The 13339-nt window shown below is 55.9% G+C and overlaps 1 protein-coding gene across 1 annotated transcript; it reads right to left on the reverse strand.

Annotated features, from left to right (window-relative positions):
* Positions 1 to 2757: 2757 nt before the first annotated feature.
* On the reverse strand, positions 2758 to 13339 carry FOSL1 (FOS like 1, AP-1 transcription factor subunit). The gene is made up of 4 exons (XM_032804304.1): positions 13211 to 13339; positions 6552 to 6794; positions 4779 to 4886; positions 2758 to 4336 (listed from the first exon to the last, which is right to left on the reverse strand). Exons 1-4 carry the CDS (start codon positions 13337 to 13339, stop codon positions 3854 to 3856), a joined length of 963 nt encoding a protein of 320 aa, XP_032660195.1. The 3' UTR covers positions 2758 to 3853.

The following is a 13339-nucleotide window of genomic DNA, read 5'->3' on the forward strand; positions in this document are numbered from 1 at the left end:
TGAATTATGATGAGAGACTGATTTAGAAAGATTTGGAGAGCCTGGATGTACGTCTCGTCCCTCTTAGTCCCAAGAGCGAACAACGAACAAAACAAAAAGCACAAACAAAGACTTCCCTCCACCAAGATTTGAAAGTATCTTGTCCCTCTATTGGTCCTCTGGTCAGGTGTCAGCCAGGTTTACTGAGCTTCTTAACCCTTTATGGGTAAAAGAGACATTAATCCTTAACCATCTGTTTATGACAACAGCTGTGTCAGATCTTGAAGATTCGGGGGAGGGAGATGAGAACAGCAGCCTGGAACAGCTATGTTGCCCCAGGATGCCTCAGGCAGCGGTGAAACAAAGTACCCCTTCAGAGAGAGAGAGTAGCTGGAAAAGTGTTAGTCCTGCTCCCCAGAGCTGGGGAGGGACAGGCACAAGAGAGTCAAACCTCAAAGTCAAAATTCAGATTCCCAGCCAGGGGGTAAGATTCAGGCCCTGCACACAAAACTTAACTGGCCTCCAACACTGAGGTTCATTCAGGCAAGGTCAGGCCACCTGCCACTTGAATTGCCCCCTCTCAAGCCCAGGTACAGAGCTTCTATATCATGACGCCCACTTTTCCCAACCTAGCACTAAAAATTTCCCAAATCTAATGAAAAATTCCCAGATAAAGCTTTTTTCAGTGCTTCTATATCCTGGGAAATTTCCCCAAACCTGGGCATTTTTGAGTGAAATGTTTCATTCAAAACATTTTACTCACAAATTCCCAGATGTTAGGAAATTTCCCAGGATATAGAAGCACTGGCCCAGGAGAGCTATTTTTATCTGACTCTTCACCCATCCTGATTGGCCCTCATCTCTGCTTTCCACAAAAGCCTCACCTGGCCGGTCAGCATCCAAGTAGGGCAATTAGCCCCTGTCTTTTCCTGCTCATTGTTGGTAAGGCAACTCAGCTGCTTCCCAGGGTCTGCACAACAGGTTCTGGACCAGACACCTGCGGCAGCACAGACAGCAGAGAAGGCAATCGTCCAGTGCTTCTATAGCCTGGGAAATTTCCCAAAATCTGGAAATTTTTGAGTAAAATGTTTTGAATGAAAATTCCGAGTTTCCCAAGTTGAAACATTTTACTTACAAATTTCCCAGGTTTGGGGAAAATTTCCCAGCTATAGAAGCACTGTAAAAAGCTTTATCTGGGAATTTTTCACCAGATTTGGAAAATTTTTAGCACTCAGTTGGGAAAAGTTGGCTTCACGCTATAGAAGCACTGCAATCGTCCATCCACACTCACTGAGACCACACGCAACAAGTGTTTGACAAACTACAGCAACGTCTTTAAAAAGGAGGCCAAAACCTCCACTGCTGCATCCGGCCCAGCTGACATTTAGGCACTTAACTCCCACTGGGGGATAAACGCTGTTGCAGAGCTGGGCCTCCTGCTTTAAATCTCCCACTGCAGGACAAACAAAGCCATTGTGTCTTGTGTCAACCTCAGCAGGTGGGTCAATGACCTGCTGTGTTGATTTGAGCCCTGGGTGACTTTAGCCACGGGTGCAAGGGCGCTCCCTTAAATCAGGCTCGATCACAGCATCATGCAGGTTTGGACCAGCTTCCCCACACTCACCCTACCCACATCGGGGGCTGCCATTCTGTGCAGAGTGCAGCACCGCTCTGATTTCCTGTAGGCGTGGGCATGCCAAACCCAAGTGGTGCTGTGATCTTGTTCTCCAGGTCACACTGCCTGGAGCAGGAAGCCAGGCCCAGCCCTGCAGGACTGGAGTCACTACTATGGGGTGAGTGTGGGGCAGGCCCGATCCTCCACCCCAGGCCTCCCCCAGCATTAGGGGTGTGTGCCAGGTTTGTGGGTGCCCTCTGGGCTGTTTAGGATAGTGCACCCCATTGAGTAGGGAGACTACATCTGCCCCGCTTGCCCCCACAGAGTTACCGAGTCTACCTCATTCGGAATTAGCTGAGGGGAGCTAGAGCAGTGGAGGCTGGGAGCTGCTTGTTGGGTTTGATGTTTCCTTGCTGAGTCTTTTTCATTCACAACAAGCAGCTCCCAGTGGGTTTTCCTTCAAACGCACTCCTGGGCCAGTAACCCAAGGGCCAAAGATTTAAGTGCCACTTGGCTTCACTTCTAACTTGCTACCTATCGCCCTCATCCCTCCAGGTGGATGTGCGTGTCTCAGGATGAAGATGATCTTTCCCCAGTTCCAGGAGGTGTCAGAGGCCAGCGGGCGGGAGAGGAGGGCATGGGAGACATGGGACACGGGTGCCACTGATACAAAAGGGGATTCGTTCGTGGCATGGCCAGGCCCGGCCCCTGCAGACTGGGTTCAGTGCACTAAACAGCTGCCAGCTAGTGAAGCTACTCCTCTGGTACCAGGAGCATGGAGTTGTGGCTGTGCTACAGCAGTGTGTGTGCGTATGTGTGTGTGCATGCACACTCCCTCAACAACACAACCAACCCACTGCCCCCACCACCCATACTCTCCACTCCATACACATTATTCCAAACAAAAAAATACACCCCTCCAACAACACCCCCGACACTCACACATCCTCATATATCCCCCCAACAGTCCAGCCCCCACTCCACAACTCTGTATCTGCCCAATGCCCTCCATGCCACATACACCCCCCCCAACACCCTCAAGTCATATACCAACCAACACCTACAGCCCACTCCTCAAACACACACATGAGCTGTCTCTACTTGTTGCTTTTAATTGTCTCTCGAGACACAAGACACCATTGGTAGAAAAATACTCTTTGAGTGACAATAAATAGCATAGAAATGGCAGCTCCAACAATGAACACTGTGCAGTCCAGAGCACGCCCTGCGGTTCTGGATCAGCTTCTGGAACTTGGGAGTAAAAACCAAACCAACCAGTCCTGGTTCTTGGCTGGCCAGCGTTGTACAACCCTGCACACCTGAAGTTGTTCTGGATCAGGGAGTGGGTTCTAGAATGATTGGAGGGGCAGTTTGCAATGTTCAGGTGAGTTCTAGAATGAGGGAATTCTGGAACTGTCAGATGGAGGTCTAGAAACAGTAAGAGAGGTCTGGAACAGCTGAGAGTATTCTCAAATGAGCAATGGCAGCCTCGTAAAGCTAGACTGGTTCTAGAATGAACAAGTTTTTCTAGAATGGTCAGTCACAGTCTAGAATGAGTGCCTGTTGAACTGGGACATCTGGTTAGGTTCTAGTATGAGACCATGAATGGCTGGGGGGATTCCAGAGCAATCCAGAAGGAGGTCAGGAAAGCTCTAGTACATTCCAGGAAAAACACAGCAAGCACAATGGGAATTTTGGGAAGGTTGCCACCTCCCAAAAGGAATGGGAGGGTGGGGGTGCTCTGGAACAGACAGGAAGGGGCTGTAGGAGGGTTTGGGATGGTTCTGAAGCACAAGGACATTCTTCTGCAATGATGGTAAAGGGATGGACAGGTTCCTGACTCATGCGTAAAAGATTCCAGGGAGCTCTGGAATAATCAAACACCAATGGCAGGGAAGGTTCTAGAATGTCACTGAAAGTTCTAGAGCTGAGGGGAAAATTCCAGATGGGTGTGAAATAATTGGGAGCCTGGAATGGAGTGTGTGTGGGGAGTGTGTGTGGTGGGGTGCTTCTAGAATTATCTAGAATGACAGTGAAGGTTTGAAAGTGAAAAGGGAGATTCCAGATGTGTCTGGAATGAACAGGAAGTTGAGATAATAAGGAATAGTGCTAGAATGATCACAAAGATACCACAAATGGTTCCAGAAGGGCCTGGGATGACAGGGAACAGTTCTAGAATTGTCTGGAACCACATGGAAGGTTCTTGGTCATGAGGCCGGTTCTTGAGCAGGGAGAAAAGGGCTGGGGGAGCTGTGCCTGTCAGAGCGCCAGCAGGGTTGGGGAGTTGAGGGAGTCAGATGATTGGTCACCACTGCTGCTCCCACGCCGGTGGGCAGAGCTGCAGGGCTCAGGTGGGAAGGTATGGCCAGCAGGGGGCTCCCCTTCCCCTGGGGCAGGATAGTTGAAGATCAGACTTGGAGTGAAGGGAGTTAGCGAGGGTGTGACCATCAGGGTGGGGGTGTGCAGGGCCTCAGGCTCCAGGACCCCGCTGGGGGGAAGGCTGATCCGTGGGGGCACTGGTGGGGAGGGTCGACGTCGGACTGCTGGGGGAGGCTCCCGGGACTTCTGCTTGACTGGGGGTGGGTTGGACGGTCCCTCCTGCTCCTCTCCCGAGGACTCATCCTGCACTTTGCACACTGGCCGGTGGGCCTCCAAAATCAGCTCAAGCCTCTCCTTCTGCTTTTGCAGCTCTGCAATCTCCTTCTGGAGGCCTGACTTCTCCTCCTCCAACTGGTCCGTCTCCTGCGGGGGAGAAAGGTCAGGGGGAGGCAGGACACTTGGGTTCTATTTGTGGCATGGGGAGGGAAGTGGGGTCTAGTGGTTAGAGTCAGGGAGGCTGGAAGTCAGGAGCTGTCGGTAAAATCCCCAGCTCTGGGAGAGGAGTGGGATCTGGTGGGTTAGCACAGGAGAGGATGGGAGATGAGATGCTTGGGTCTGTCCCCAGCTCTAGGAGTGGGAAGGGCAATCTTGCCCAACAGCCATCACAGTTCACGTGGCTTTGATCCCATCTCTTGCAGAGCCAGGCAGGGTCAGAACTTGCACGGGCAACCTCCAATGAGAACTGAAGGGGGAGTCAGCAGGGGGAGTCTCCCCTCACAGCCAGGGCTGGCCCCAGTGCCCCTGCATGGTGCTGGGGGTGCTGTGCTGCAGGGAGTGCTAGGGGGACTCAGTAGGGGGTGTTCACCATTTGCAGACAGTCCGTTAGCTCTTTCCTCCGGTTCCGGCACTTTGCTGCAGCCAGTTTGTTCCTCTCTCGTCTTACCCTGCGCCGCTCCTCTTCCTCGGGGGTCATCTGAAGTGGGGGCAAGAGAGGGGCAGGGGATTTCAAATAGTGACACTGATGCCATGTATATCCCCTTCTATTCCAGTCCATGGACAACTTCCAAAGACCAGGTCCTTGTCAGGCTTTCACTACAAGGAATAATACCCCCGGGGTCCTCACAGTGCATTAAATATGCAGCCACCTCTGGGGTGGGCCATGGGGAGCTTCTTATACAGGGATCCATAAGTCAGTGCTGAGATGAGACTGGGCTACTTTTCTAGTTCAGGTGGGGGAATTAGCTTTGGGGGAGGTATATGGGGATGGGGGGAGCAGAAGGGTCATTTTGGGGACATGGCAAGCATCCCTAAGGGTTAAAGTCTGGCCTGGGGGAGTCAGCCCTCTCTGGCCCCAGTGGCTTCTGATGCTGCCTGGATTCCACAGGCTGGGGTGGTTGGGGAAGGAACACTCCCAGTATGCTGCTGGCCCCAGTGCCCCTTCCCTCTGAGTCATCCTGTGGCTCCATGACTCAGCATGCTGTCATTTCCTCTCCTGCCTGCCCCCGGGGTATGAACCCAATTGTCCCAGCCAAATCCCAGCTTGAATGATTCCCTTCTAAGATTAGAATGGGGTCTAGTGGTTGCCGCAATGGATCTGGGAGCCAGGGTTCCTGAGTTCTAGTTCTGGAAGGGGAGTGGTGTCTAGTGGTCAGATCAGAGGGGCTGGCAGCCAGGGCTCTGGGAGGGGAGTGGTGTCTAGTGGTCTGAGCAGATGGGGTGGCAGCCAGGGCTCTGGGAGGGGAGTGGGGTCTGGTGGTCAGAGCAGAGGGGCTGGCAGCCAGGGCTCTGGGAGGGGCGTGGGGTCTGGTGATCAGAGCAGTGGGACTGGCAGCCAGGGCTCTGGGAAGGGAGTGGGGTCTAGTGGTCTGAGCAGATGGGGTGGCAGCCAGGGCTCTGGGAGGGGTGTGGGGTCGGGTGATCAGAGCAGTGGGGCTGGCAGCCAGGTCTCTGGGAGGGGAGTGGGGTCTAGTGGTCAGAGCAGAGGGGCTGGCAGCCAGGGCTCTGGGAGGGGCGTGGGGTCTGGTGGTCAGAACAGAGGGGCTGGCAGCCAGGGCTCTGGGAGGGGTGTGGGGTCTAGTGGTCAGAGCTCTGGGAGGGGAGTGGGGTCTGGTGGTCAGAGCAGAGGGGCTGGCAGCCAGGGCTCCTGGGGGTTATCCCCAGCTCTCTGTGGGGGGGCAGTGCTCCAACCCGGCCTCGCTAAGCATTTGGAGAGCTCCGGATGGACAGCGCCCTGTGTCCTGCCCGCGGTTCCGATGTTAGCCACTAGGTGGCCCCGCTGCCCTGTGGCGTTTGCGCCAGGGGGCCCAGCGCTAGGGCAGAATGAGTGCCAGCCACCCTTGCTTGGTTCTTGTGGGAGAAAGGGCCCCACCTCCCCCCAGCCCAGGTGAAGCCCCACTTCCCTCTTCCAGCCACTGCGAATCAGGGGGCAGCCTCCCACTGTCCTGGGGATTTGGAGTGGCAAACTGAGGCATGGAGCAACACACACCCCGGATTCCTGTCTCCCACTCCTCCCCCACTCTAACCCTCTACATCCCACTCCCCTCCTGAATCTGCGGGTGGAACCCAGGAGTCCAGCTCCCAGCCCCCTGGGCTAGGCATTTGCCCCTCCCGCCCCCACTCCAATAACTGCCCTACTCACGTGCTCACTGTGCCGCCGACGTATGCCAGGGGTTGGCCCAATGGTGCGGATGACGCCTGGGCGGGCCCCGGCAGGGTAGGGGCCATAGGGGCGGGGGTATGGGGCAGCTGTGAAGGAGGAGGACGAGGAGCAGGCACTGAGCATCGTGGGCCGAACCATCCACTGCAGGTCCTGGCTGGAGGTGATGGTATTGAGGCTGGGAACGAAGCTGGCAGCCCCTGCGCTCGGACCTGGGGGGAACTTCTGTGCAGACAAGAGGAGGCAGCAGTTAGAGGAGGCTGAGGGAGGGGAGCTGAGTGCATTGTAATCAAGGAGGGTTCCCCATTGCTATGGGCTGCACAGGGGGCAGGACTGACACACGGAACAGTTCTGGCTGCAGCTAGCAGAGGGCAGCACTGCCAGCATCACAAGGGCACCTGGTGCTTCCAAATAAAGATCCCCATTGCCATGGGCACCTGGGCATGGGGGAAACATTTCAGCCTAAGAGGGAGCCCTGGCTTGGCTTAAGGGCCATGGGCCAGCAGTGAATTGCTCCAGGAGCAAATCCTGGATCACCGGCTGCATTCAGTCTCCTTGAGACCTCAGAGATCCTTGGAGGCAGCATGTCTAGGATGCAGGGAGGGAGAGGCTGGGAATCAGGACCCCTGGGTTCTCCTCCAAGCTCTGGCAGGGGAATGGGGTGTAGTGGGTTGGAGCAGGGAGGCTGGAGTCAAGTCACTTGAGTTCTCCTTCTGACCCTAGGAAGGGAGTGACATCTAGTGGATATGGGGTGGGTTGGGGGGGGCTGGGAGCCAGGACTCCTGGGTTAAATTCCCCACTCTAACCTCTGACAACATGGGTGCTCAGGTGAGTCATTACATCTCTCCTTGGGGAAGGCTCCCTAGTGGTACAATGGGAAAACACAGAAAGGCAGAAAATAGAACAGGCTGATGTTCATAAAGTTGGGGAAAGGAAAGAATTCCTTGCCTCATGGGACTGGTAGATGAAACTCTGCCCTGGGGGATGCAGGAGGTCAGACAGGTGATCAGAGCGGTTTCCTGGCTTTAAAGTGGCTGGCTTTGTGAAGTGAGGGAAGGGGCTGCTATTTTAAAAGAACAAACAGGGAAATTCCAGGTTTACATTGAGGGAAAAAAAACATTTTGTTAATGGAAATTGCTAGTGTCCGGCTGAGCCTGGAGATGACTTCAGAGGTCTGATGCCAGGTCAAATACTACACTGGAGCTCAGGACTCCTGGCTCCTGCCACAGACCTGGGGAAGGGCCTTTCGCCTCTTAATGCCTCCAGTGCCTCTTCACTGATTATATGGCCAGAAAGGACCATTGTGATCATCTAGTCTGAGCTCCTGCATAGCCCAGCCCCTAGGATGGCCCTGAACTAATTCCTGGGTGAACTAGAGCAGACCCGTTAGAAAACCATCCTGCTTGGATTTCACAGCTGCCAGCGCTGGCAGTTTGTCTTGGGAGGCAGGAACTGTCTCTTACTGTGTGTCCACAAAGCACCTGGGACAATGGGATCCCCTTCCCCTCTCAGCCCACAGTCCCTAGGTGATGCCCTAATGCACATGCTAACCAGGAAAGAGGTACAGCTCCTCCGAGTACAATACACTTTACAGCATTGTAATGTGCCCCTTTGTCATTCAACACGTGTCCCCAGGCCCCTGATGAGGCTTCAGAAGGTTCCATATTTAACATCCCTCCCCTATTCCTCTCCCACATTACTGGATCTGACAGTTCATTTCACCCTTCACCCTCTGTGACAGCATGGGGATTTTCTGTAACATTATTATGAAGCCTCTGTGTTCCTCAGTTTCCCTCTTACTTTGCATTGCTGCCCAGTGGAGGAAAAGGGTTACACCTGCTTTTGGGGGCAGTGAGGATGGAAGGTACCATGTGGGTGCTGCCTGGCCCACAGGGAATGGGTCTTTAAGGAACTGATTGAAACAGACCCAGACCAAGAGAGAGACCAGAGAGACAATGGAAGCGCCAACAATTGTGTAGCAGAGGGCAGCTTCCGTGGGTGGGGTTGTGAGCTCAGCTTGGCCCTGCCTGGAGACAAAGAACTGGGAGGTGGCTTCTGGAGCAGGCTGGCTGCTTGCATGTGGGACTGAAGGAGGGTCAGGGGGGAAAAACAGAGTCTGAAATGGAATCGCCTACAGCTGGGCTGGTGGGTTGCTCTGGCTTGGCGGGATGGACTATGTCTTAACCTGTAGTTCTCTGTGCTACCCTAAGGACTTCCAGTGCAGAGTTGCAGGTGACTAAAGGCCCCGCCTGTTTGTCAAGGGCTGTCTGGCGTCACTGCACATGCATCCTGAGGTGCATGAGTCCCTGAAGAGTGGACAAGCCTCTGACTAGGAGTCTGTCTCAGCTGCACTGGCTGGGCAGCACACCCGGTGTGTCGCAGGAGGGCTGGAGCCCAGAGGCTCAGCCTTAGCGGTGGCATGGCCCACCCTGAAGAAAAAGTGGGGCCCATTGCTGAAGCGGTTCCTCCAAGAGCCTGTTTAAAGCTGGGGCCCAGCCCTGAGCCTGTGGATCTGTGAACCCTCCCACCCTACGGCTGGTGTGTTGTGGTTGGAAATGCTGTAGGTGGGCTCCAGCTCCCAACAGTCAATCAAGGAGGGGGTGGGGGAGATTCTGTGGCCTGCGTTGTGCAGGAGGTCAGACTAGACCAGGGGTAGGCAATCTATGGCACGCAAGCAAGCTGATTTTCAGTGGCACTCACACTGCCCGGGTCCTGGCCACTGGTCCGGGGGGCTCTGCATTTTAATTTAATTTTAAATTAAGCTTCTTAAACATTTAAAAAACCTTATTTACTTTACATAAAACGATAGTTTCGTTATATATTATAGACTTACAGAAAGAGGCCGTCTAAAAACATTAAAATGTATTACTGGCCCGTGAAACCTTAAATTAGAGTGAATAAATGAAGACTCGGCACAGCACTTCTGAAAGGTTGCTGACCTCTGGACTAGACAATCATAATGGGCCCTTCTGACTTTAAAGTCTATGATTCTTAACCGACCCTGCGGGCCTTGGGATTTTAAACCCAGAATCGGTGCAGAGGCTTCTCTCGGGGTTAAACCTTTGGGATTCATGGGATAATCCAAATCCTGATATCCCCATTTTACAGATGGGGAACTGAGGCACAATCAGCAGCAAAAGGGATCTGTCCTGGTTCACAGAGCAAGTGATAGGCACAGAACCCAGGAGTCCTAACTCCCAGTCCCCTCTTCTTCCCCCCCACCCCCCAGCAGTAGACTCGCCTCACCTCCCAGAGCTGGGAATGGAACCCAGGACCCCTAACTATTAGGCCCTATATCACCTGGCAGTGCCCCCTTTAAGCCCTCAGACAAAGCCCCTTCCATCCCATACTCAGCCTGTCTGAATCAATACAAAGCTGTTCTGAAAGCCTTTACAGCTCATGTTGTCTCTGAGCATGATGGCCAGTCACTGGCTGGGGGCTCCTACCCTCCCATCCCAAAGGCACAGGCCCTCATAGGCTTTGGGAGAATCCCCACTGGTGATTGGCAGTATAGTGTGTAGGATACACAGCTACATAGTCAGGATTCCATTCAGCAGGGGACAGAGTGGTACAGGCAGAGCAGCTGGTTCGGTGGAACAGGCAGAGGGGCAGATACCTTGCTAGTGCCATGCCATGCCCACTGTTTGCCTCCTGCCCAGCTTTAGTGGTGCACGTGCTTATTACATGAATGGAGCCGAACAGGAAGGTTTAGAGTCACTTCCCAGCCTCATCACCTTTTTAGGAGCTAGTGAATGTCAGGGGCAGAGCCCAGACATGGGGCAAAGAAATTCAGCTTCTTGGAGCCAGGACCAAGGGATTGGAAGGCTCAGGGAATGGAGAATGGGATACAGGACCCTTTCCTTGAGTGGGCACCAGCTCCAATCCAGTCCCCATGCTACAAGACAGGCCAGCTCAGGGGGATGGGGTTGGGATACGGGGTCCTCCCTTCTAGAAGACGCCAGCTCAGATCTGGCTCCTTAGCCATAGCATGACAGCTGCTTCTGTCCATGCCTATTGGGTGGCCCTCATGTAAAATGAGTTTGCTCTCAACTTAGTGCATGGGGCCCGTCCCCACCTCAGCACTAGCCAGTCCAAGGGCTCAGTGGGGCACAGAGATCAAGCACCTGCCAGGTGACAGAGGGCCCCATGCTGCCACTCTGGGCGCACACTGGTGATTTCAGCTCCCAGGGCCACTGAGTCACATTGATCCTCTGGCATGCTCCTGCATGTCAACAACAGGGTGTGTGCAGAAATCTTGCCCCAAGATAACCCTCCCTGGGTCCTCCCCACCCCTTGACCCAGTTTCCCTGGCCTAGTGGGTCCCTCCCCACCTCTGGCGTCACGGCCCAGCTCACTGTGCTACCTACTGGTGCAGCCCAGCCCTGGGGCAGCAGACTGGCCACACCTTCTGCATCAGACAGAGAACACGCTAGGGACATACTGCCCCAGGGACTGGGGACTCCCTCAAAACACAAAGGGGGCTGGGCATGGGAGCAGAGCTTCCCAGGCACTGAATCTTGGCTGCCACCCTACCTGGGGCTAGTGGTTAGAGAAGCTGGGTCTGGGAGCCAGGACTCCTGGGTTCACTCTGGGAGGGGAGCAGAGTCTGTTGGGTTAGAGCAAGTTCTCTTTGCAATTCCTAGGTTTTCTTTGCAGCTCTGGGAGGAGAGTAGGGGTGGTGGGTTGGGGGAGGGGAGGGAAGCTGGGCGTCAGGATGCCTGGGGTCTCTGTCCCCTGTGTGGCAGCTGTTCACAGGGGGCCAGCAGGCACTGCAGCTGGCTTTGGGGTGGAGCTGGCAGCTGTCGCAGGGGCGCCCTTATGCAAGAGGAAATTGCTGAGGAATCTTGGCTCCCTGGGACACAGGCTGGGGTGAGTGGAGGGGCCACCGGGGTGAGCGCAGCCCGTGACTCAGCCCCGCTGGTTCAGGTGACTCACCCGGCATGACTTTGCACCGGGAGCGGGGTACCTCGGGAGCCAGCGGAGAGGGGAGCAAGAAGGGACTTCCCCGATTCGCTTCCCAACTCCAGGTCTGTCCTGGTAACACCTTCTGCCGTAGCCTGGAGCCCCAACCCCACCCCACCCCCCACTCATCCAGCCGCTGGGGGAGGCGGGTGTCTCACAATTTGCCAGCGGGGGTGGGCGGGCGGGGGGCTGGGAGTGTGTCCAGCCCTGAGGTCTGTCTACCCCCCCCCCCCACACACCCAGGGCTACCTGGGTCCCCACCGCTGGCTCCGGACAGCCCAGAGAGGGAGGTGAGTCTTAAACCCTGCCCGGGGAGAACTGGCAAAACAGACTGGCCCTGACACCCCCCTGTTTTCAGCTCTGGGGCTAACCTTACAGTCCTGTCCTGCGGGGCACGGAGGTGCCAGGAGGTGAAGTGGGTGCCCAAGAGAAAGGGGAGCATAGCTAGCACAGAACCCAGGAGTCCTAGCTCCCCTCCGCCGGCTCTAGCCCCCGAGCCCCCGCTTCCCTCCCTGAGCTAAAGCACCGTGTGTCGGTCAGCCCACAAACCCGCTGAGGATGGACACCCTAGTGCACATGTTTCCGCAGCCCCCTCCTAGCTGGGATAAACTGTGTGCCATAACCCCTGTAGGAGGGCACCTGGCGAGGAGTCCCCTCCGCTGGTACAGGTGACTCTGGGGTGTCTCCCGGCAGCTGCCGCTATGTGGCTGGGCCGGGGCAGGGACACGGACACCCCAGGCCCGCATAACGCCAGATCACTCAAGGGTCTATGACCCGGGCGCTCAGGCAGCAGCGGACGAGGGGAGCCCCCCCCCTACAATCGGTCTGCTGTAGAGCGCCAGGTGGGGGAACCCCCTGCATTCCCCAGCCATCGGCACGCGAGTGCCTGCGTGCGGGAGGGGGGAGGGGGTCAAAGCAGCGGCCGCCACGCGGTGGGGTGAATCAACCCAGAGTATTAGTCACCCCCACCCCCACCCCCACCCACGACACAGAGCGAGAAATGAGAGGGCAAGTAAACAGTCGGGAAAAGGCTGGAGCAGGGCGGAAGGGGATCAGTGACTGGCGAAATAGGGCAGAGGTGGCTGGCAGTGCCTAGGGGTGTGGAGAAGCAAGGGATGGACAGAAAGAAAGGTGGGGGGAGATAGAGGGTGGGTGTCTATGGACAGCTGGGGATGGGGATGGCTAGAGACTAGATTAGCCACAGGGGTGGGGATGGGGACAGACTGACAGACAGTGGGGGACAGGAGCGCTGGGACAATTTGTATAGTGGGGAAGCTGAGAGCCACTGAACCAAAATGTAACCCTGGATATGATGGGAACCACTTCAAACCAGGGCCCCCCAGCACCTGCTGCAGGAGAAGTGTGTATGGGAACAGAGGGACAGACAGAGGAGGTGAGTATGGGGGCGGACAGACAGGGGGAGGTTTGCATGGGGACAGGGGGCAGACAGCGGGGGAGATGTGCACCGGGGCGGACGAGCAGACAGAAGGGGAGGTGTGCACCAGGGCGGACAGACAGACAAGCGGAGCTGTGCACCGGAGCGGACGGGCAGACAGGTGTGCATGGGAACAAACAGACCGGGATGTGTGAATGAGGACGGACAGACAGACACAGGGGAGTGTGTGTGGGGACAGATAGACCGACCGAGCTCTCGGCCCTTTGCCCCGCTCGCCCCTTACCTGCTGCGCTGCTCCCGGAGTCCCTGCGGCGGCGGCCGGGCCCATGCTGCGCAGGGCAGGGTGCTGAGGGCGAGGGTTGTACGAGGGTCCTGGGCCGTCCGCACTGCCCGCTCCATAGTCCCTGAACAT

This window comes from Chelonoidis abingdonii, chromosome 17, assembly GCF_003597395.2.
Source record: "Chelonoidis abingdonii isolate Lonesome George chromosome 17, CheloAbing_2.0, whole genome shotgun sequence".
NCBI lineage: Eukaryota > Metazoa > Chordata > Testudines > Testudinidae > Chelonoidis > Chelonoidis abingdonii.

What these genes read in the sequence shown, in the direction of transcription:
- FOSL1 (XM_032804304.1), bottom strand. Translation starts at nt 13,339, where the DNA reads ATGTTCAGGGACTATGGAGCGGGCAGTGCGGACGGCCCAGGACCCTCG. An exon ending in GTCGGCGGCACAGTGAGCAC is followed by an intron (nt 4,887 to 6,551) that starts GTGAGTAGGGCA and finishes CCCCCACTTCAG; the next exon opens with ATGACCCCCGAGGAAGAGGA. An exon ending in TAACGGACTGTCTGCAAATG is followed by an intron (nt 4,337 to 4,778) that starts GTGAACACCCCC and finishes TCTCCCCCGCAG; the next exon opens with GAGACGGACCAGTTGGAGGA.